This window comes from Cherax quadricarinatus, chromosome 30 (genome assembly GCF_038502225.1).
Source record: "Cherax quadricarinatus isolate ZL_2023a chromosome 30, ASM3850222v1, whole genome shotgun sequence".
Lineage (NCBI taxonomy): Eukaryota > Metazoa > Arthropoda > Malacostraca > Decapoda > Parastacidae > Cherax > Cherax quadricarinatus.
In genome coordinates, this window is record NC_091321.1 from 691,473 (window position 1) to 715,900 (window position 24,428).

Below are 24,428 nucleotides of genomic sequence, written 5' to 3' on the forward strand. Positions count from 1 at the left end.
TATTAATATATATATATATATATATATATATATATATATATATATATATATATGCATATATATATATATATATATATATATATATATATATATATAGCCCATGTGCTCATAGAGCCTATGAGAACACAGGCCATGTGCATATAAAATCTCGTGGTGGGTGCTTACCATAAGCCCGTCGTCCAGCAACTGTGTGAACATCATACCAGCATATCTCTATGTTTCTGTAACAACATCCTTGTTTGTATTATACAACCTCTCTCATCTCTCTCTCTCTCTCTCTCTCTCTCTCTCTCTCTCTCTCTCTCTCTCTCTCTCTCTCTCTCTCTCTCTCTCTCTCTCTCTCTCTCTCTCTCTCTCCTTCACCTAATTTTCACAACTCTCTTCCCTCATTTACATCTTAATAGGACAGCGTTAAAGGTACAAAAATCAATGGCTTATTCCTCCAGCAGCAGCAGCAGCAGCAGCAGCTGCTGCTGTTGCTGCTGTTGCTGCTTCCGCAAGGAAAGTAAACGAGCGTCAGGTGTATGTGCTGCGGCAGGTGGTCCTGGTGGTGAAGCTGCGCCAGGTTTTGGTGGTGGAGGGGATGCAGCAGATTGTTCCGGGGAAGGGGGGTGTCAGATGCGGTAGGTAGGGAAGGGAGGGATGACTATACCAAGTGTGGTGGATATCGCTCTTCACTTCCCAGTCACAAATCAGTTGGACCATCAAAGCAGCTGTAATGGATATTAATTATTTAAAGATTTTTGGGAATGAAGATGAGATGCTAAAGTACCTATCTTCATAAGGTACCTACCTTCAGACGATTTCTATCTTCATAAGGTACCTACCTTCAGACGATTTCTATCTTCATAAGGTACCTACCTTCAGAAGGTACATATGTTCAGAAGGTGCATACGTTCAGAAGGTACCTACCTTCAGAAAGTACATACGTTTAGTACCTACCTTCAGAAGGTACCACTCTTCAGAAGGTACCTATTTGTGGAAGATACCTATGTTAAATTATTTTAATAATGATATAATCTATAATACTCTGTGTGTGTGTGTGTGTGTGTGTGTGTGTGTGTGTGTGTGTGTGTGTGTGTGTGTGTGTGTGTGTGTGTGTGTGTGTGTGTGTGTGTGTGTGTGTGTGTTTGTGTGTGTGTGTGTGTGTGTGTGTGTGTGTGTGTGTGTGTGTGTGTGTGTGTGTGTGTGTGTGTGTGTGTGTGTGTGTGTGTGTGTGTGTGTGTGTGTGTTTGTGTGTGTGTGTGTGTGTGTGTGTGTGTGTGTGTGTGTGTGTGTGTGTGTGTGTGTGTGTGTGTGTGTGTGTGTGTGTGTGTGTGTGTGTTTTAACTGGTTAATTATGTCCACTAGCTAGATCACCTTCAAATATATTTAATCAACTTAATTACCAGTATCTAATTTGGGCCTATAATTACCAGTATCTAATTTGGGCCTATAATTACCAGTATCTAATTTGGGCCTATAATTTAATCGTTATTCGGGGTTTGATGAACATTCAGAATTCCGAAGATCGACTTTTTTCCCCGTGAATAATGTTGATAATTGAATTAAATATATATTAACTGAAATAATTTGATATCGGAATTAATAATATACGAAGTGAAATGTATTGATAATCGAATTAATTTTATATCGAGGGACATATGTTAATAATTTAATTAATAATTCACTAACATCAAGTGAAATATATTCATAATCGAATTAATTTTATATCGAGGAACATATATTGATAATTTAATTAATAATTCACTAACATCAAATTGTATTTATGATAATCTAGCATAAGGGCTAGAATTGTTGCGTACTGTAGCTAAAGTACAATGTAATAATCAAAATTATAATTTATTAATAAGACAATAAATAAAGGATCTGATATATTTATTTTACAATGCTTAAGTCAGTGGACTCTCCTGGTGGAACTGTGTTGATGCTGTCAGTGAACTCTCCTGGTGGAACTGTGTTGATGCTGTCAGTGAACTCTCCTGGTGGAACTGTGTTGATGCTGTCAGTGAACTCTCCTGGTGGAACTGTGTTGATGCTGTCAGTGGACTCTCCTGGTGGAACTGTGTTGATGCTGTCAGTAGACTCTCCTGGTGGAACTGTGTTGATGCTGTCAGTGAACTCTCCTGGTGGAACTGTATTGATGCTGTCAGTGAACTCTCCTGGTGGAACTGTGTTGATGCTGTCAGTGAACTCTCCTGGTGGAACTCAGTGTTGATGCTGTCAGTGAACTCTCCTGGTGGAACTGTGTTGATGCTGTCAGTGAACTCTCCTGGTGGAACTGTGTTGATGCTGTCAGTGAACTCTCCTGGTGGAACTGTGTTGATGCTGTCAGTGAACTCTCCTGGTGGAACTGTGTTGATGCTGTCAGTGGACTCTCCTGGTGGAACTGTGTTGATGCTGTCAGTGGACTCTCCTGGTGGAACTGTGTTGATGTTGTCAGTGAACTCTCCTGGTGGAACTGTGTTGATGCTGTCAGTGAACTCTCCTGGTGGAACTGTGTTGATGCTGTCAGTGAACTCTCCTGGTGGAACTGTGTTGATGCTGTCAGTGAACTCTCCTGGTGGAACTCAGTGTTGATGCTGTCAGTGAACTCTCCTGGTGGAACTGTGTTGATGCTGTCAGTGGACTCTCCTGGTGGAACTGTGTTGATGCTGTCAGTGGACTCTCCTGGTGGAACTGTGTTGATGCTGTCAGTGAACTCTCCTGGTGGAACTGTGTTGATGCTGTCAGTGAACTCTCCTGGTGGAACTCAGTGTTGATGCTGTCAGTGAACTCTCCTGGTGGAACTGTGTTGATACTGTCAGTGAACTCTCCTGGTGGAACTGTGTTGATGCTGTCAGTGAACTCTCCTGGTGGAACTGTGTTGATGCTGTCAGTGAACTCTCCTGGTGGAACTGTGTTGATGCTGTCAGTGAACTCTCCTGGTGGAACTGTGTTGATGCTGTCAGTGAACTCTCCTGGTGGAACTGTGTTGATGCTGTCAGTGAACTCTCCTGGTGGAACTGTGTTGATGCTGTCAGTGGACTCTCCTGGTGGAACTGTGTTGATGCTGTCAGTGGACTCTCCTGGTGGAACTGTGTTGATGCTGTCAGTGAACTCTCCTGGTGGAACTGTGTTGATGCTGTCAGTGAACTCTCCTGGTGGAACTGTGTTGATGCTGTCAGTGAACTCTCCTGGTGGAACTGTGTTGATGCTGTCAGTGAACTCTCCTGGTGGAACTGTGTTGATGCTGTCAGTGGACTCTCCTGGTGGAACTGTGTTGATGCTGTCAGTGGACTCTCCTGGTGGAACTGTGTTGATGCTGTCAGTGAACTCTCCTGGTGGAACTGTGTTGATGCTGTCAGTGAACTCTCTTGGTGGAACTGTGTTGATGCTGCCAGTGAACTCTCCTGGTGGAACTCAGTGTTGATGCTGTCAGTGAACTCTCCTGGTGGAACTGTGTTGATGCTGTCAGTGAACTCTCCTGGTGGAACTTTGTTGATGCTGTCAGTGAACTCTCCTGGTGGAACTCAGTGTTGACGCTGTCAGTGAACTCTCCTGGTGGAACTGTGTTGATGCTGTCAGTGAACTCTCCTGGTGGAACTGTGTTGATGCTGTCAGTGAACTCTCCTGGTGAAACTGTGTTGATCCTGTCAGTGAACTCTCCTGGTGGAACTGTGTTGATGCTGTCAGTGAACTCTCCTGGTAGAACTGTGTTGATGCTGTCAGTGAACTCTCCTGGTGGAACTGTGTTGATGCTGCCAGTGAACTCTCCTGGTGGAACTCAGTGTTGATGCTGTCAGTGAACTCTCCTGGTGGAACTGTGTTGATGCTGTCAGTGAACTCTCCTGGTGGAACTTTGTTGATGCTGTCAGTGAACTCTCCTGGTGGAACTCAGTGTTGATGCTGTCAGTGAACTCTCCTGGTGGAACTGTGTTGATGCTGTCAGTGAACTCTCCTGGTGGAACTGTGTTGATGCTGTCAGTGAACTCTCCTGGTGAAACTGTGTTGATGCTGTCAGTGAACTCTCCTGGTGGAACTGTGTTGATGCTGCCAGTGTAATCTCGTGGAATTCAGTGTTGATGCTGTCAGTGAACTCTCCTGGTGGAACTCAGTGTTGATGCTGTCATTGTATCCACCTTAAGACGTTGCCCAGATTAATCGTATATTAGAACCCTTTAAAAAGACATATTGTCTTGTATGAAACAAATTTGTAATTTGATAATGGTCCAGGACCTACTGAACCGTCATCTAATGTTTCTTCTAGAAACAACCGTGGGATTTTTTTTTTTGATATGTTCCAGCCATGGTAGTGTGACTTACTCTTCACTCCGAGTTTATACACGTGGCTGCCTCTTGATCTTCGAATTTTCTGTTTAAGAATAATTACTTATTAAAGATTCTTTAAATATGAGTTTTTGAAAATTATTATTATTATGTGAGCAAATCCTCTGGGTATTACCTGAATTGTTACTTGCGAGTAATTTGGGTAAGGTAAGTGGGACTTAGTCACAGTAGGTCATTGAACTGTAATTCCCTCGTCTGCCCACTTCACCATTCTCACGAAAAGCTAGACCTGACATTAAGTTAATAATTATAATATTAAAACCACCTACTCTGGTAATTAAAGTTGTGTGGACTGTATAGAATTAGGCTTGCTGGCTATAGAAAATATAATTGGTATTAACACTTACCGTTTAATTACTGTAGATGGATCACATCACAACACCTTCATAACACCTAGACCCTATACTGGTCAGATAGTGATCTAAGTGCAAGGACAAATGGTGCACTTCCCTGCGAGTGATCCGCCGTTCACACGCAATTCTTAAGGTCCCGCAAATTTCCTGTCCCAATTCTTCAGAAGTCGACATTAACACGGTTTCCTATTAAAAATTCAGGCCAAAGCACCCCAAATTGGCCCCCGAGAACGCCCAATCAGATTGCACACCTCTGCTGCAGTCCACTACACACTTGAAATATTATGATGACACACCTGGCTGCCTGAGACGACCTTTTGACTGTGGCTATTGTTACTTCAGTCAAAGTTGGTCAGTTTTTTTTCAGGAGAAAGTGAGAAATGTCCTTCCTCGCCTGGCCTCTCCGTCTTTTCCCGGCGTCACCCAGCAGCTCTTCTACCCCCTTCCCCCTCCCAACCGCCCCCTACCCAACCGCCCCCTCCCCCTCCCCCCTACCCCGTCTCCTGCATATATATATTACTAAATTTAAAAGAAGAAACTTTCGTTTTTCCTTTTCGACGACCCTGCCTCGGTGGGATACGGCCGGAACGTTGAAAGAAGGGTAAAGCTTTCCTCTAAGTAATATTTTACATAATGAAGCTTCGTGTCACCATATTTGCTCTTTTGCCTTCGTTGGCACCTCGTGTTCTCCACACTAGCAGAGAGCACCTTAATAGCGCAACTGAGCGGTTTGGTAAAAGACTTACACCAGGTGGAACACTATATAACAGGTGGGAGCTGCCTCGAGCAGTACAAGTCATCTTGTTAGTGTTTAGCTTCAAAGCTTGTCCCACTTCAGCTGACCATTAAGGCTGTACTTCTCCTGTGTGCACGTCATGAATACTTTATTCCCTAGAATATGGATTAAAATGTGCAGACACATCATACTGTATGTACAGTGAAGAATGTATCCCCCAAGGGATACACACCTCTGTTATATGTAGCTATTACTTCTGGGTATATAAAGTGAGGATATATATATATATATATATATATATATATATATATATATATATATATATATATATATATATATATATATATATATATATATATATATACATGTATATATATATATCCTCACTGGTGTTGTGTCCCATCTCCTGGTGGTGGTGGCTCAGCCAGCCAGCTGGTGTTGTGTCCCAGCTGGTGGTGGTGGCTCAGCCAGCCAGCTGGGGAGACACCCACAACAATAAGCCTAATAAGCCTTGAATACGTGAGCACTTTTACATCACGTCACTCCATCAAACTCTCTCCGATGAGCATAACAATATGACGGGGGGCTGCGCCCCCTTCCCCCTTCCACTCAATTTAAATTAATTATTGAGAACTTGTCCGTATCATAAACTGCGGCTTGATGTTTCTTACATTATTTATTTTGTTTAATACGAGGTCATTTTCTGAAGCACACGCGCTGGTGTAAGTCACCGCTTGGGAGAGTAGTTTCTTAGTGCTTTCCTGGAGATTAGCGAATGTTGGATCGAGCCTCCACCACTACTCGTGCTGAATCACACGGGTTTAGAACTTCACGTAAATCTTCTCCGTCTTCATCTCCGTGGCCTATAGAGGCCACTCCTTTGTGCCCACCAACCTCTGTGTCCTATAGTGGCCACTCCTGTGTGCCCACCAACCTCTGTGGCCAATAATGGCCATTCCTTTGTGCTCACCAACCTCTGTGTCCTATAGTGGCCACTCCTGTGTGCCCACCCACCTCTTTGGCCTACAGTTTCCACCCCTGTGTGCCCACCCACCTCTTTGGTCTACAGTTTCCACTTCTGTGTGCCAACCAACCTCTGTGGCCTACAGTTTCCACTCCTGTGTGCCCACCCACCTCTTTAGCCTACAGTTTCCACTCCTGTGTGCCCACCAACCTCTGTGGCGTACAGTTTCCACTCCTGTGTGTCCACCAACCTCTGTGGCCGCTCCTGTTTACCTGTCGTCATCCTGTACTACGCGTGCTGGCTTGTACTGGCCACCCCTGAGTCCATCTACCACTATGGCCTGTGTTGGCCACCTCATTGCGTCCAGCTACCTCTCGACCCTTCCCTTCTTCCTTTACATCGTTGGTTTAACAGTTTTCTCTTTAGACATGGTAAACCCCTGGCGACCTCGCGATCTCTATGATCATTATCCCCGGTAACTGACAGTAAACACGCCCTCGAGATGTCGTCAAGGGTTCTTTGCTTCCCTCTCTCTCTCAATAAAACTACCCTCCATCCTTCTCTATAAATGCTTCCAAAGATCACCTTCACTACTGACACGTTCAAGTTCTTAAGTGTTGAATCTTTTAACGGTGTACGTTAATTTTTTTTATAAATGCTGGGAGTCCATGTTAGACGAGAGAGACTTCTTCCACAACACATACCACCCACCAACCCCGTTCCTCAGAACTACCACCATACTAGGAGTGTTGAGTTACGCACCACCTTGCCTTCCGGCTCACTATCCTTCTTGAAATCTGACTCGCAAAGCTGTTGAAAGAGGTTCGGTGTTCGTTAGGTAGTGCCCCATCACGGGTGTGAAAAGATAACCACCATTGTGTCTGAAGCTTAGTCAATAACGTCAGCTGATGCCTGCGTGGCGATGCACGACCATTCCTATATGCATAAGTGAGTTTTAAAGTGAAGGCTGGCACGGCACTTTCCTTACCACCAAGAACGGTTTATGAGATAGTGAGAATTTTTATGTCTGGTTCCATGAAAACAGGAATGGAGAGGCTCTAGACTCTAGAGTCTAGAGGGAGGCCTTCCACTTCTTTCCAGAGAGAGAGAAGTGGAAGGAACAGCCTCGCCTGTCTCCGGGACGGAGGCCATACTGTGGAATAGAAGTGGCGGAACAGGAAGGACGAGCGTCGAGGACAAACAGTAACAATAGAGTAACTGGAGATGGGCGGCTGAACGATGGTGGACATGGTACTCAGTAGTAAAACTAACAGCCGAAAGAACCCAGATTTGACTCTTTTTAAAATGAGACATATGGGCTAGTCTCCTTACACCTTGTTCAACTAGAAGTAAATAGGTGTATAGGTGTTAGTAAACTACAGTGGGTTGCATCCTCGGAAAGATCGGAGATAAACTACAGTATACTGCATGGTTCTTCTTTGTGGGGAATGGAGCGAGTTATCTTGAATTACTAACCCGTTGTTGGATGTTGTCTTCATGTATGGAGCTCAGGGAAGACCTGCCACCGGCGCCTCGCTATCACTCTGAGATCCTTCTCAAGTTGTGTTGGTTCATGTCTTCATGATTCCTGGACAAACATGTTGTTGACACGCTCTTCTGTGTAACTGAATACTGTTGTTTACTAGTACCAAATTTTTATCATACTTATAATTAAAATAAATTAGTACTTGGTGATTAATTAATATTAAAAAAATACGTTATTTATGTAAGCATAAATAATAGCATCATATTTTTTTTGAAAATTGTGTATTTTACAACGGAAATGCGAGATTGGTGGGTAGAGAAAAGGCTGTGTTGGTGTGGGGGGGAGAATTGTTTGGAGAAGAAAGTGGGAGGGGCTGTTGGGGTGAGATGGGGGGTTAGGGGTGGGAGGGTGGTTCAGGGTGGGAGAGTTACTGGAATGGGAAATAAGTGGTAGGGGTGTGGGGGGTCGAGGAGAAAAAATAGATTGGGTGTCAGGTTTTTTCTGTTACTAATCAGGCGCCTTTGTTTCTAATCCTTTCACTTTATTATTCCTGGTTTTGCTGTTTACAATAAAATTCTATTTCCACGCCTCTTAACTTCCTCATTCAGAGCCTGAGGAGACTGTCAGACTTTATCTTAGAGCTGTGTATAGAGTCTGACTGGTGGTGATGAGAGGCGTCAGGAGCCTAATGGAGCCTATCATTCCTATCATTAAAGTTGTGTATGGAGTCTGCCTTCATCAGTTCTTTATCCATCACAGTACTACACTTTACTTCTAACTGATCCCCCTTTGTGCCTTTTCCCCTCCTCTCCAACTCTCTTTCCATACCGACCTGGCAGACAGGTATAGTTCATATATTTTCTCATGATTTATTCCTCCTAGTTCCGGGACTATTAGGAATAAATTATGAGAATATTTTTCCTCTCCTGTATCGCCATGCCTAATCAGGTGTAGATTACATGATGTCGCTGAATATTTCATGACGGGGACGATGTATTTACAACATATGGTTATAAATAATTTTTTTAGATTAATATTCTACTGACGGCATGTTGTTGACGTCGATAACAATGTCGATAACAATTCAAAATGTCAATAAAATTCGATATACAGCTTTCATTTGAATTTGTAAAATAAGGGAAATTAAAACTCTTAGGGTAGATAAATGGAAGGAGGGAACTGGAGGGAGGGAGAGAGGAAGATATAATAGCGACGAAGGGAAAACAGATAAGGTTGAGACAGAAGGATGGACGGGGGTTGTGGAAAAGTAGAGCTAAGAGGACTGAGATGGTTGTGGAGGAGAAGGAAGAGGAGGATGAGTGGGAGAGGAGAGGTGGGAGGGAAGACATGATCGCATCAGTCACTAGAGTGAGACGACATGACATCAGGGATCCATTAACCTCACACTCAGTACTGTGAGACAGTATAACAACACGAACAAGCGTACACTCAGACACCTCCACACTCAGACACCTCCACACTCAGATACAACCATACTCAGACACCTCCACACTCAGATACCACCACACTCAGACACCTGCACACTCAGACACCTCCACACTCAGATACCACCATACTCAGACACCTCCACACTCAGATACCACCACACTCAGACACCTGCACACTCAGACACCTCCACACTCAGATACCACCATACTCAGACACCTCCACACTCAGATACCACCACACTCAGACACCTCCACACTCAGACACCTCCACACTCAGACACCTCCACACTCAGATACCACCATACTCAGACACATCCACACTCAGATACCACCACACTCAGACACCTCCACACTCAGACACCTCCACACTCAGACACCACCACACTCAGACACCTCCACACTCAGACACCTCCACACTCAGACACCTCCACACTCAGACACCTCCACACTCAGATACCACCATACTCAGACACTTCCACACTCAGATACCACCACATTCAGACACCTCCACACTCAGACACCTCCACACTCAGACACCTCCACACTCAGACACCTCCACACTCAGACACCTCCACACTCAGATACCTCCACACTCAGACACCTCCACACTCAGACACCTCCACACTCAGACACCTCCACACTCAGACACCTCCACACTCAGACACCTCCACACTCAGACACCTCCACACTCAGATACCACCAGACTCAGACACCTCCACACTCAGATGCCACAACACTCAGACACCTCCACACTCAGATACCACCATACTCAGACACCTCCACACTCAGATACCACCACACTCAGACACCACCACACTCAGAGGTTTTGTATCTAAGCACACAAATTTCTTTCTCCTGATATGGGGCATTGACAAAGATAGAAATTATAGGCTATTAACAGCCTTCACAAGCGATGACAGAACATGCATCTGAGTAGCAACCAGTGAGGACAGAGCAAGTTTCTGAGCCAGTGTAACCTAAAACTTCCACCAGAACTCAGAAAAAAAATATGTGATATCCACCAACCACTTAGAACCGAATTCAAAATAAAATGAGGCAAGGGAAAACAAATGGACGGACTCTTTCCAAATCTGCACACTGAAAGTAATCCTTAGGAGGAGCGACAAGTGGAGTCGAATAATGCAAGGATTTTCAACGCTCGTATTTCGAACGCGAGATTAATTACCGTCCTCTTGGGGGAAGGTGACAAGTTCCTTGATGCGTTACCCAGATCATGGTGAGAGTGGAGGCTGCGCTGGACTGCCAGAAGCAACCACAAAACAACTTAATTGAAAGGGGAATTTTAATAGAGCGAGACATCATTACAAATCAGTGGAGCGAGACATTACACATGAGTGGAACGAGACATCACACGTCAGTGGAGCGAGACATCACACATCAGTGGAGCGAGGCATCTTCACTGGAGGAGATAACAGTGAGACTCGTGGAAATATAAATGTGAATCTTTAGTCCAAAAGTTGGAGAGAAGTTGCCAGCGAGAGGGTAGTGGTGGAGGGGTAGTGGTGGAGGGGTAGTGGTGGAGGGGTAGTGGTGGAGGGGTAGTGGTGGAGGGGTAGTGGTGGAGGGGTAGTGGTGGAGGGGGGGTAGTGGTGGAGGGGGGGTAGTGGTGGAGGGGGGTAGTGGTGGAGGGGGGTAGTGGTGGAGGGGTAGTGGTGGAGGGGGTAGTGGTGGAGGGGGGTAGTGGTGGAGGGGGGTAGTGGTGGAGAGGGGTAGTGGTGGAGGGGTAGTGGTGGAGGGGTAGTGGTGGAGGGGTAGTGGTGGAGGGGTAGTGGTGGAGGGGTAGTGGTGGAGGGGTAGTGGTGGAGGGGTAGTGGTGGAGGGGTAGTGGTGGAGGGGTAGTGGTGGAGGGGTAGTGGTGGAGGGGTAATGGTGGATGGGTAGTGGTGGAGGGGTAGTGGTGGAGGGGTAGTGGTGGAGGGGTAGTGGTGGAGGGGTAGTGGTGGAGGGGTAGTGGTGGACGGGTAGTGGTGGGGGTAGTGGTGGAGGGGTAGTGGTGGAGGGGTAGTGGTGGAGGGGTAGTGGTGGGGGTAGTGGTGGAGGGGTAGTGATGGAGGGGTAGTGGTGGAGGGGTAGTGGTGGAGGGGTAGTGGTGGGGGTAGTGGTGGAGGGGTAGTGGTGGTGGGGTAGTGGTGGAGGGGTAGTGGTGGAGGGGTAGTGGTGGAGGGGTAGTGGTGGAGGGGTAGTGGTGGAGGGGTAGTGGTGGAGGGGTAGTGGTGGAGGTAGTGGTGGAGGGGTAGTGGTGGAGGGGTAGTGGTGGAGGGGTAGTGGTGGAGGGGTAGTGGTGGAGGGGTAGTGGTGGAGGGGTAGTGGTGGAGGTAGTGGTGGAGGGGTAGTGGTGGAGGGGTAGTGGTGGAGGGGTAGTGGTGGAGGGGTAGTGGTGGAGGGGTAGTGGTGGAGGGGTAGTGGTGGAGGGGTAGTGGTGGAGGGGTAGTGGTGGAGGGGGAAGTGGTGGAGGGTTTGTGGTGGTGGGGTTGTGGTGGCGGGGTAGTGGTGGAGGGGTAGTGGTGGAGGGGTAGTGGTGGAGGGGTTGATGGCGGAAGGGTTGGTGGAGGAGGGGTTGGTGGTGGAGGGAGTAGTGGTGGACGGGGTAGTGGTGGAGGGGGTAGTGGTGGAGGGGGTAGTGGTGGAGGGGTAGTGGTGGAGGGGGCAGTGGTGGGGGGATAGTTGTGGAGGGGGTAGTGGTGGATGGGGTAGTGGTGGAGCTGGTAGTGGTGGAGGGGGAAGTGGTGGAAGGGGTAGTGGTGGATGGGGTAGTGGTGGAGGGTGTGGGGGACAGGGTGGTGGAGGGTGTGGGGGACAGGGTGGTGGAGGGTGTGGGGGGACAGGGTGGTGGAGGGTGTGGGGGGACAGGGTGGTGGAGGGTGTAGGGGGGTGGGGGTGGGGTTGAGGGGGGTGGTGGTGTCAGTACACTCGCGCACTTGCAGATATAAGGACGCCAGTTCGATCTCCAGTACTCCTCATCAATTTGTTACTCTTGCCATGAAATAAATTTCTCGTATTATTCTTGGTCCATTCTGTTGACTCTGGTGGTCCATGTATACTTCTTGGTCCACTTTGTTGACTCTGGTGGTCCAGGTATAATTCTTGGTCCATTCTGTTGACTCTGGTGGTCCAGGTATTCTTCTCGGTCCATTCTGTTGACTCTGGTGGTCCAGGTATACTTCTTGGTCCACTTTGTTGACTCTGGTGGTCCAGGTATTATTCTTGGTCCATTCTGTTGACTGGAGGTCTAGGTATTCTTCTTGGTCCATTCTGTTGACTCTGGTGGTCCATGTATACTTCTTGGTCCACTTTGTTGACTCTGGTGGTCCAGGTATAATTCTTGGTCCATTCTGTTGACTCTGGTGGTCCAGGTATTCTTCTCGGTCCATTCTGTTGACTCTGGTGGTCCAGGTATACTTCTTGGTCCACTTTGTTGACTCTGGTGGTCCAGGTATTATTCTTGGTCCATTCTGTTGACTGGAGGTCTAGGTATTCTTCTTGGTCCATTCTGTTGACTCTGGTGGTCCAGGTATTCTTCTTGGTCCACTCTATTGACTCTTGTGGTTCAGGTATTCTTCTTGGTCCACTCTATTGACTCTGGTGGCCAAGGTGTTGAGACTTCTCACTCACTTGCCCTGCTGAAGATCTCAGAAGGTGATAGAAATATGTAATCTCTATCCACACTGGGTTTCTCTCTACACGTGAGTGTTACACTGTGTCTACACGTGGATGCTACACTGCGTCTACACATGGGTGTTATATTGTGGCCACACGGGGGTGTTACGTTGTGTCTATACGTCACATGGGTGTTACACCGGGTTTCTGTCTACAAGTGGATGTTACACCGGGTTTCAGTCTACAAGTGGGTGTTACACCGGGTTTCTGTCTACAAGTGGGTGTTACACCAGGTTTCTGTCTACAAGTGGGTGTTACACCGGGTTTCTGTCTACAAGTGGGTGTTACACCGGGTTTCTGTCTACAAGTGGATGTTACACCGGGTTTCTGTCTACAAGTGGATGCTACACCTGGTTTCTGTCTACAAGTGGGTGTTACACCGGGTTTCTGTCTACAAGTGGGTGTTACACCGGGTTTCTGTCTACAAGTGGGTGTTACACCGGGTTTCTGTCTACAAGTGGGTGTTACACCGGGTTTCTGTCTACAAGTGGGTGTTACACCGGGTTTCTGTCTACAAGTGGGTGTTACACCGGGTTTCTGTCTACAAGTGGGTGTTACACCGGGTTTCTGTCTACAAGTAGATGTTACACCGGGTTTCTGTCTACAAGTGGGTGTTACACCGGGTTTCTGTCTACAAGTGGGTGTTACACCGGGTTTCTGTCTACAAGTGGGTGTTACACCGGGTTTCTGTCTACAAGTAGGTGTTACACCGGGTTTCTGTCTACAAGTGGATGTTACACCGGGTTTCTGTCTTCAAGTGGATGTTACACCGGGTTTCAGTCTACAAGTGGGTGTTACACCGGGTTTCTGTCTACAAGTGGGTGTTACACCAGGTTTCTGTCTACAAGTGGGTGTTACACCGGGTTTCTGTCTACAAGTGGGTGTTACACCGGGTTTCTGTCTACAAGTGGATGTTTCACCGGGTTTCTGTCTACAAGTGGATGTTACACCGGGTTTCTGTCTACAAGTGGGTGTTACACCGGGTTTCTGTCTACAAGTGGGTGTTACACCATGTTTCTGTCTACAAGTGGGTGTTACACCGGGTTTCTGTCTACAAGTGGGTGTTACACCGGGTTTCTGTCTACAAGTGGGTGTTACACCGGGTTTCTGTCTACAAGTGGGTGTTACACCGGGTTTCTGTCTACAAGTAGGTGTTACACCGGGTTTCTGTCTACAAGTGGATGTTACACCGGGTTTCTGTCTACAAGTGGGTGTTACACCGGGTTTCTGTCTACAGGTGGGTGTTACACCGGGTTTCTGTCTGCAAGTGGGTGTTACACCGGGTTTCTGTCTACAAGTGGGTGTTACACCGGATTTTAGTCTACAAGTGGGTGTTACACCGGGTTTCTGTCTACAAGTGGATGTTACACCGGGTTTCTGTCTACAAGTGGATGTTACACCGGGTTTCTGTCTACAAGTGGGTGTTACACCGGGTTTCTGTCTGCAAATGGATGTTACACCGGGTTTCTGTCTGCAAGTGGGTGTTACACCGGGTTTCTGTCTACAAGTGGGTGTTACACCGGGTTTCTGTCTACAAGTGGGTGTTACACGGGGTTTCAGTCTACAAGTGGGTGTTACACCGGGTATCTGTCTACAAGTGGATGTTACACCGGGTTTCTGTCTACAAGTGGGTGTTACACCAGGTTTCTGTCTACAAGTGGGTGTTACACCAGGTTTCTGTCTTCAAGTGGGTGTTACACCGGGTTTCTGTCTACAAGTGGATGTTACACCGGGTTTCTGTCTACAAGTGGGTGTTACACCGGGTTTCTGTCTACAAGTGGATGTTACACCGGGTTTCTGTCTACAAGTGGATGTTACACCGGGTTTCTGTCTACAAGTGGGTGTTACACCGGGTTTCTGTCTGCAAATGGATGTTACACCGGGTTTCTGTCTGCAAGTGGGTGTTACACCGGGTTTCTGTCTACAAGTGGGTGTTACACCGGGTTTCTGTCTACAAGTGGGTGTTACACGGGGTCTCAGTCTACAAGTGGGTGTTACACCGGGTATCTGTCTACAAGTGGATGTTACACCGGGTTTCTGTCTACAAGTGGGTGTTACACCGGGTTTCTGTCTACAAGTGGATGTTACACCGGGTTTCTGTCTACAAGTGGATGTTACACCTGGTTTCTGTCTACAAGTGGGTGTTACACCGGGTTTCTGTCTACAAGTGGGTGTTACACCGGGTTTCTGTCTACAAGTGGGTGTTACACCGGGTTTCTGTCTACAAGTGGGTGTTACACCGGGTTTCTGTCTACAAGTGGGTGTTACACCGGGTTTCTGTCTACAAGTGGGTGTTACACCGGGTTTCTGTCTACAAGTGGGTGTTACACCGGGTTTCTGTCTACAAGTAGATGTTACACCGGGTTTCTGTCTACAAGTGGGTGTTACACCGGGTTTCTGTCTACAAGTGGGTGTTACACCGGGTTTCTGTCTACAAGTGGGTGTTACACCGGGTTTCTGTCTACAAGTAGGTGTTACACCGGGTTTCTGTCTACAAGTGGATGTTACACCGGGTTTCTGTCTTCAAGTGGATGTTACACCGGGTTTCAGTCTACAAGTGGGTGTTACACCGGGTTTCTGTCTACAAGTGGGTGTTACACCAGGTTTCTGTCTACAAGTGGGTGTTACACCGGGTTTCTGTCTACAAGTGGGTGTTACACCGGGTTTCTGTCTACAAGTGGATGTTTCACCGGGTTTCTGTCTACAAGTGGATGTTACACCGGGTTTCTGTCTACAAGTGGGTGTTACACCGGGTTTCTGTCTACAAGTGGGTGTTACACCATGTTTCTGTCTACAAGTGGGTGTTACACCGGGTTTCTGTCTACAAGTGGGTGTTACACCGGGTTTCTGTCTACAAGTGGGTGTTACACCGGGTTTCTGTCTACAAGTGGGTGTTACACCGGGTTTCTGTCTACAAGTAGGTGTTACACCGGGTTTCTGTCTACAAGTGGATGTTACACCGGGTTTCTGTCTACAAGTGGGTGTTACACCGGGTTTCTGTCTACAGGTGGGTGTTACACCGGGTTTCTGTCTGCAAGTGGGTGTTACACCGGGTTTCTGTCTACAAGTGGGTGTTACACCGGATTTTAGTCTACAAGTGGGTGTTACACCGGGTTTCTGTCTACAAGTGGATGTTACACCGGGTTTCTGTCTACAAGTGGATGTTACACCGGGTTTCTGTCTACAAGTGGGTGTTACACCGGGTTTCTGTCTGCAAATGGATGTTACACCGGGTTTCTGTCTGCAAGTGGGTGTTACACCGGGTTTCTGTCTACAAGTGGGTGTTACACCGGGTTTCTGTCTACAAGTGGGTGTTACACGGGGTTTCAGTCTACAAGTGGGTGTTACACCGGGTATCTGTCTACAAGTGGATGTTACACCGGGTTTCTGTCTACAAGTGGGTGTTACACCAGGTTTCTGTCTACAAGTGGGTGTTACACCAGGTTTCTGTCTTCAAGTGGGTGTTACACCGGGTTTCTGTCTACAAGTGGATGTTACACCGGGTTTCTGTCTACAAGTGGGTGTTACACCGGGTTTCTGTCTACAAGTGGATGTTACACCGGGTTTCTGTCTACAAGTGGATGTTACACCGGGTTTCTGTCTACAAGTGGGTGTTACACCGGGTTTCTGTCTGCAAATGGATGTTACACCGGGTTTCTGTCTGCAAGTGGGTGTTACACCGGGTTTCTGTCTACAAGTGGGTGTTACACCGGGTTTCTGTCTACAAGTGGGTGTTACACGGGGTCTCAGTCTACAAGTGGGTGTTACACCGGGTATCTGTCTACAAGTGGATGTTACACCGGGTTTCTGTCTACAAGTGGGTGTTACACCAGGTTTCTGTCTACAAGTGGGTGTTACACCAGGTTTCTGTCTTCAAGTGGGTGTTACACCGGGTTTCTGTCTACAAGTGGATGTTACACCGGGTTTCTGTCTACAAGTGGGTGTTACACCGGGTTTCTGTCTACAAGTGGGTGTTACACCGGGTTTCTGTCTACAAGTGGGTGTTACACCGGGTTTCTGTCTACAAGTAGGTGTTTACCGGGTTTCTGTCTACAAGTGGGTGTTACACCGGGTTTCTGTCTACAAGTGGGTGTTACACCGGGTTTCTGTCTACAAGTGGATGTTACACCGGGTTTCTGTCTACAAGTGGATGTTACACCGGGTTTCTGTCTACAAGTGGATGTTACACCGGGTTTCTGTCTACAAGCGGGTGTTACACCGGGTTTCTGTCTACGAGTGGGTGTTACACCGGGTTTCTGTCTACAAGTGGGTGTTACACCGGGTTTCTGTCTACAAGCGGGTGTTTCACCGGTTTCTGTCTACAAGTGGATGTTACACCAGGTTTCTGTCTACAAGTGGGTGTTACACCGAGTTTCTGTCTACAAGCGGGTGTTACACCGGGTTTCAGTCTACAAGTGGGTGTTACACCGGGTTTCTGTCTACAAGTGGGTGTTACAACGGGTTTCTGTCTACAAGTGAGTGTTACACCGGGTTTCTGTCTACAAGTGGGTGTTACACCGGGTTTCAGTCTACAAGTGGATGTTACACCGGGTTTCTTTCCACAAGTGGGTGTTACACCGGGTTTCTGTCTCCAAGTGAGTGTTACACCTGGTTTCTGTCTACAAGTAGGTGTTACATCGGGTTTCTGTCTACAAGTGAGTGTTACACCGGGTTTCTGTCTACAAGTGAGTGTTACACCGGGTTTCTGTCTACAAGTGAGTGTTACACCGGGTTTCTGTCTTCAAGTGAGTGTTACACCGGGTTTCTGTCTACAAGTGAGTGTTACACCGGGTTTCTGTCTACAAGTGAGTGTTACACTAGGTTTCTGTCTACAAGTGAGTGTTACACCGGGTTTCTGTCTACAAGTGAGTTTTACACCGGGTTTCTGTCTACAAGTGAGTGTTACACCGGGTTTCTGTCTACAAGTGAGTGTTACACCAGGTTTCTGTCTACAAGTGAGTGTTACACCGGGTTTCTGTCTACAAGTGAGTGTTACACCGGGTTTCTGTCTACAAGTGAGTGTTACACCGGGTTTCTGTATACAAGTGAGTGTTACACCGGGTTTCTGTCTACAAGTGAGTTTTACACCGGTTTTCTGTCTACAAGTGAGTGTTACACCGGGTTTCTGTCTACAAGTGAGTGTTACACCGGGTTTCTGTCTACAAGTGAGTGTTACACCAGGTTTCTGTCTACAAGTGAGTGTTACACCGGGTTTCTGTCTACAAGTGGGTGTTATCATTAACGGTGTGTACAGAACTATACAACTTATTCTGTCTCCGTGTATCTCCGTATTTCTCAGTGCTTCCCCGTTTTTCCCCGTATTTCCCCTGTGTTTCCCCGTGTATCTCTGTGTCCCACCGTGTGTCCCCGTCTGTCTCCGTGTATGTCTTGCTCTCCCAGCTAATGTGGTTTTGTTCCTTTGCAGATGTCAACGGCAGCGGAGAGATCGACGAAAAAGATCTGGAAATTGCTATCCAGGTCAGTTGTGAGTGCTGATGTGTGTCCTGAGCGGCACCTTGATCGTAACACTTGTAATCAACAACTATCCTCAAGAAACTTGTCGAGAACTTACAAGGCTTTTAATTTTGAGTTTTATTATCTATTGTTCTGTGTTGACGTATTTATTTGTGAGTAATATTTTACCTTCAAGTAAAGCGTTATAACACACACACATACACACACGCACACACACACACACACACACACACACACACACACACACACACACACACACGCACACACGCGCGCGCGCGCGGGTGTTAATGTTGCAGTTTAAAAACTGTAGTGTAAAGCACCCTTCTGGCAAGACAGTGATGGAGTGAATGATGGTGAAAGTTTTTCTTTTTCGGGCCACCCTGCCTTGGTGGGAATCGCCCAGTGTGATAATAATAATAAAAAAATATATATACATACATATATATACATATATATATATATATATATATATATATATATATATATATATATATATATATATATATATATATATATATATATATATATATATATATATATATATATATATATATATATATATATATATATATAATGTATGTATGTCGTGACGAATAAATAAAATTGGTCAATTAGCAAAATCTCGTTTAAAATTATGTCCTTTCTAAAATTTTCTCTTATACGTTTAAATATTTTTTTCATTGACGTTAAGGTAAAAATTAATAATTCTATATCAAAACAACCTTAGAAAATTTACCTAACCTTATTATAACAAGCGCAATTTAATTTAACCTAATCCAGCTAAATATATTTTAGATAAGTTTACAATAATTTAATAATAAGGAAACACAGTGAAATATATTTTTTTCGTTTGGTTCAGAATGATTTTTGCGAAATTATGCACAAATTTTCTCTCTCCTTATTAGGCAAGAAGAGCGTTGCTATTTAAGCCAAAATCGTAAGGTTTACCTTTTCGGCACGACATATATAAGGTAATTACCGTATAATTATATTTGGAGTTAGCAATATGAGGCTAGATTTAAACTGGTGTAGAGGTTTTCCCACCCTGAGTGGCCCATATTTACTTCAGACTCACCACACTGAAGGTGTCACAAGTTGTAGTCACAATTTAAAGTAAGTACACACTTGTGTGTGAGAACTGCCAGGTTCTCCTGTCCACATCAGGTAAATTCGATACCAGGTGTCGCCTCATACATACGTGAAGTGTTTGTTGATGTAATAAGAATCTCTCTATGTATGTATTCACCGAGAAATTTACATTATTCATTTTTAAGAGATTAAATTTGTTTTGTAGCAGCTACGTAAGGAGGTGAATCTCGTGCTGTGTTTACAGTCCTTGCAGCAGTTACAGATGATTTAATAAATTTTGAATTGAGGTTGCCAGTACCGAGGCTCCCAGTAACACGGTTATCACAACACTGGTATGCTGGAGAGTTGTATCGGTATAATAAATACTTATGTCTTGCGTCAGCTCGTAAAACCATAATAACATAAGAATGGAGAAGAATTTCAACAGGTCTGCTGGTTCGTGCTAGACGTCCTGCTCACACTCAACGCTTCTCACTTGTATACCTGTTTAGTGCATTTTTAATGCTACCCAAAGTTGTCTGCTGAGTGACACTACCTCGTAGTTTGTTCCACTCATCCACAACTATCCTTTCTATATCAAAATTTATTCAACTTGAATCGTTTACTGCGAATCCCATCCTGGTCAGATATTCTGAACACTATTTACACCTCTTTCATAGTTAATAAAGACATACAAGCAGTAACTGGAACATATATTGTTTGGCTGGCACAGCAGCTTTATCAAGTCTGATTTGCAGACTTGGTAAAACCTAATATGTGCAGGCGAAACGTAGCCTTGAGAGAGTTTCCAGTTATTACATGTGTGTCTTCATCAACTAAAACTTGTCGGTACTCCAGTCCCATCTACTATTACACCTAAAATCTCTTATTTATTCTGCTTATCCACTTGTACGAGTTAGTGATGTCCATCCTAACTCTACGCCTCTCTAAAGGAGTACCTTCAACCTGTCTTCGCAGAAGAGGTTTCTTAAGCATGGTATTAAACATAAGAACATAAGAATGTAGGAACACTGCAGAAGGCCTACTGGCCCATGCGAGGCAGGTCCGTATCAAAACGACCTCTACCTAAAGCTACCCAAGAAATAACTCCCGTACCCAGTGACACCATTCAAACCATTCATCCATCTCTAAGTTTTCCCCGCACACTTCCAGTCATTCTACTATACCGATACTTGAAATGAGCTGCGTATTATGAGGTCTTAACCAGTGATATATAAACTTGACATATAACCTTAGGATTTCTCTTATTTATGGCTCTTGATGTGAAGACAAGAAATCTAGTTTTGTTAACACTTGTACTGTGTTAAGAACATAAGAACATAAGAAAGAAGGAACACTGCAACAGGCCTACTGACCCATGCGGAGCAGGTCCATGTCCCCCCCCCCCGGATTAGACCAATGACCCATCCAGTCTGGTCATCCCCACTCAAGGATGGAGCACTGTGCCAGACCCAGCAGCACAAGCTAGTCAGGTCCAACTCACACCCACCCACACCCACTCATGTATTTATCTAACCTATTTTTAAAACTACACAACGTTTTAGCCTCAATAACTGTACTCGGGAGTTTGTTCCACTCATCCACAACTCTATTACCAAACCAGTGCTTTCCTATATCCTTCCTGAATCTGAATTTTTCCAACTTGAAACCATTGCTGCGAGTCCTGTCGTGGCTGGAAATTTTCAGCTAACCAGAACTTCTAAGGCTATATAATTTGCTATATAATTTATAGGTGTCCTGGATATTTTATTTTCTTACGATATGAACCTAAAACGTTCGTTTACAAAACTTGAAAATAGTTTGGTAATACAAACGATTAACGCTCACTCATATTCTCTCTCTCTCTCTCTCTCTCTCTCTCTCTCTCTCTCTCTCTCTCTCTCTCTCTCTCTCTCTCTCTCTCTCTCTCTCTCTCTCTCTCTCTCTCTCTCTCTCTCTCTCTCTCTCTCTCTCTCTCTCTCTCTCCTTGATGAAAAGCACACAGAAGAGTCAGTAGTTTTAATTGAACTCTCTACTAGGGAAAAATGGGAAGGGGGGAGAGGGGAGGGGACGTGGGTAGGGAAGAGGGGAGGGAAAGGTGAAGGAGAGGGAGGAGGGGAAAAGTTGGTTGGAAGGGATGGTTACTGAGATAAATGTGGGTGAGTGAGCAAGGGAGATTAGCGGAGAGTGAATGAGAGAAAAAGAGACCTGACATGGTCTCTCAATTTTTTCTCTCAGTTACTTCCTTTTTTAGGGGTTTATGTGAATCATAAAACTGTGTAGGTGCTGAATCCCCATTCTGTAGGTGTTGAATCCTCCTTTGTAGGTGCTGGATTCTCCTTTGTAGGTGCCGGATCTCCTTTTGTAGGTACTGGATCCTCTTTGTAGGTACTGGATTTCCTTTGTAGGATCTGGATCTTCCTTTGTAGGTGCCGGATCCCCTTTTGTAGGTACTGGATCCTCTTTGTAGGTACTGGATTTCTTTTGTAGGATCTGGATCCCTTTTGTAGGTACTGGATCCTTCATCGTAGGTCCTGGATCCCCTTTGTAGGTTCTGGATCCCCTTTATAGGTACTGGATCCCCTCTTTTAGGTTCTGGATTCCCTTAGTAGGTTCTGGATCCTCTTTGTTGGTGCAGGATCCCCTTTGTAGGTTCTGGATCCTCTTTGTAGGTTCTGGATCCTCTTTGTAGGTGCTGGATCCTCTTTGTAGGTGCTGGATCCCCTCTGTGTGTAAATTATACAAAATATTTAATTGAAGGCAGCTACTTAAAAAATCTTTTGTTAAATAATATTATTATATTTAAGTTTTGGTATTAAACATTAAAATATTCCATTACGAATTCTGGAATTAAAAAAATACATTAGTCAGATTTTTAGGCATTTACTGATTCATTTACTGACAGGAGAAAAATACGTCAAATTTATATTATATAAACTTTTGGAAGCATTAAGTATATAAATGCTATATAAATTTCCCTTTGGAAACTTGTGCTATGTAAATTCCCTTATGGATACAAACATATATATTAACTAATGGAAATCTCTGCTGTATAAAATACCATAGTGAAATATATACTATATAAATTTCCTTACAGAAATATATATATATATATATATATATATATATATATATATATATATATATATATATATATATATATATATATATATATATATATATATATATATATATATATATATATATATATACTTTATATACTTTCTTAATACAACTGCGATATACTCAGCACATAATTTCTGAACCTATTTTCCGAAAATATTTGATATATTTTTGCACACTTTTCGCATATATTTGGTATATGCCTAATATATTCTTCTCATACTTTTGGTATATACTTTATATATTTTACGATTACTGACAGATTAAGGAAAGCTTAATCTGTCAGTGGGTAACATTCCAATGATGCATAACGCACGCACGCATGCACACACACACACACACACACACACACACACACACACACACACACACACACACACACACACACACACACACACACACACACACACACACACACACACACACACACACACACACACACACACACACACCTACCTTTAAGATGAGGTACGATAAGGCTCTTTGAGAGAGTGGACCTAGTAGCTACTAACGAAGAGGCTGGCTCATGGTTCAGGGAGAGTGATCCAGTAGCGGCCAATGAAGAGGCGGGGCCAGGAGCTATGACTCGACCCCTGCAACCACAACTAGGTGAGTACACACGGAGGGCGCAAATTCACTGTGTGTGTGCCATTAACAGCAATCTTCAGTGTATGTATCAAAACATTAAAATTTCCTGAAGTGTGGTAGACAGCAAACGTGTTCCCGATTTTTAAGAAGGGAGGCAGACAGGCCGCACTAAATAACAAACCAGTGTCGCTGACATGTGTTGTATGCAAAGTTATGGAGAAGATTATCAGGAAAAGAGTGGCGGAGCACCTAGAAAGGAATGGGCTCATACATGATAACTAGCATGTTCCAGACTTTGGAACAGAACTTCTCCAGGCTGAGGGACTGACAATCTCAAATCTACGACTTCAAGGGTGATGGACTGATTACATCGTCTTCACATCTCTACTGCTCCTGCCTACTTTCTGTACTCGACTGAAGAAGCCTACTGTGTAGGCGAAACGTTTCGGAATAAAGTTAATTCTTGGGTAGCTTTGGGTAGAGGTCGTTTTGATAAGGACCTGCCTTGCATGGGCCAGTAGGCCTTCTGCAGTGTTCCTCCATTCTTATGTTCTTATTGTGTGTGTGATGAATGGTTTGAAAAACCGACAAGTTGAAGATTGAGACACTTATGCAGCATATGGGAATCTTTATTCAGGCGAAACGTGTGGCGAAACGTTTCCTGAATAAAGATTCCCATATGCTGCATAAGTGTCTCAATCTTCAACTTGTCGGTTTTTCAAACCATTCATCACAACTGTCAGACACTGCAACATCATGGGATCTTGTTACAAAGAATTCTTCAACACTTGTTCAACCTTTGGACAAAGACCTACTTCGACTAGTGGATGGTACCACTATGACCCCGCCTCCGGCTGCTTCACCTCACCTCACTACAGTATATAAGCCACGTCTACGGCCCTATGCTGTACATTCTACAAGATTGATGGACTGAACACATCGACTCCAGGCTGAGGGACTGATCACCTCACACTCCTCCTCTCCTTACGCCTTCCTCTTTGTATTGGACTGATGAAGCCACTGTGTGGCGAAACGTTTCCTGAATAAAGATTCCCATATGCTGCATAAGTGTCTCAATCTTATGTTCTTATGTTCTTATGCTTCAGGGAAGAGAAATCCTGCGTCACAAAAATTTGGTAACGAAGGCAGGGGAGAGGGATGGGTAGATTGCATCTTTTTG

General features: G+C 45.1%; 1 protein-coding gene across 1 annotated transcript in view; it reads left to right on the top strand.

The window, feature by feature from the left end:
• The window catches only part of Scp2 (Sarcoplasmic calcium-binding protein 2), a 394,806-nt gene that overhangs the window by 279,268 nt on the left and 91,110 nt on the right, over nucleotides 1-24,428 (top strand). Inside the window, exon 4 of the mRNA XM_070089823.1 lies at nucleotides 18,420-18,472. Coding sequence (XP_069945924.1) covers nucleotides 18,420-18,472 — 53 coding nt within the window. The remainder of the gene's footprint in view (nucleotides 1-18,419; nucleotides 18,473-24,428) is intronic.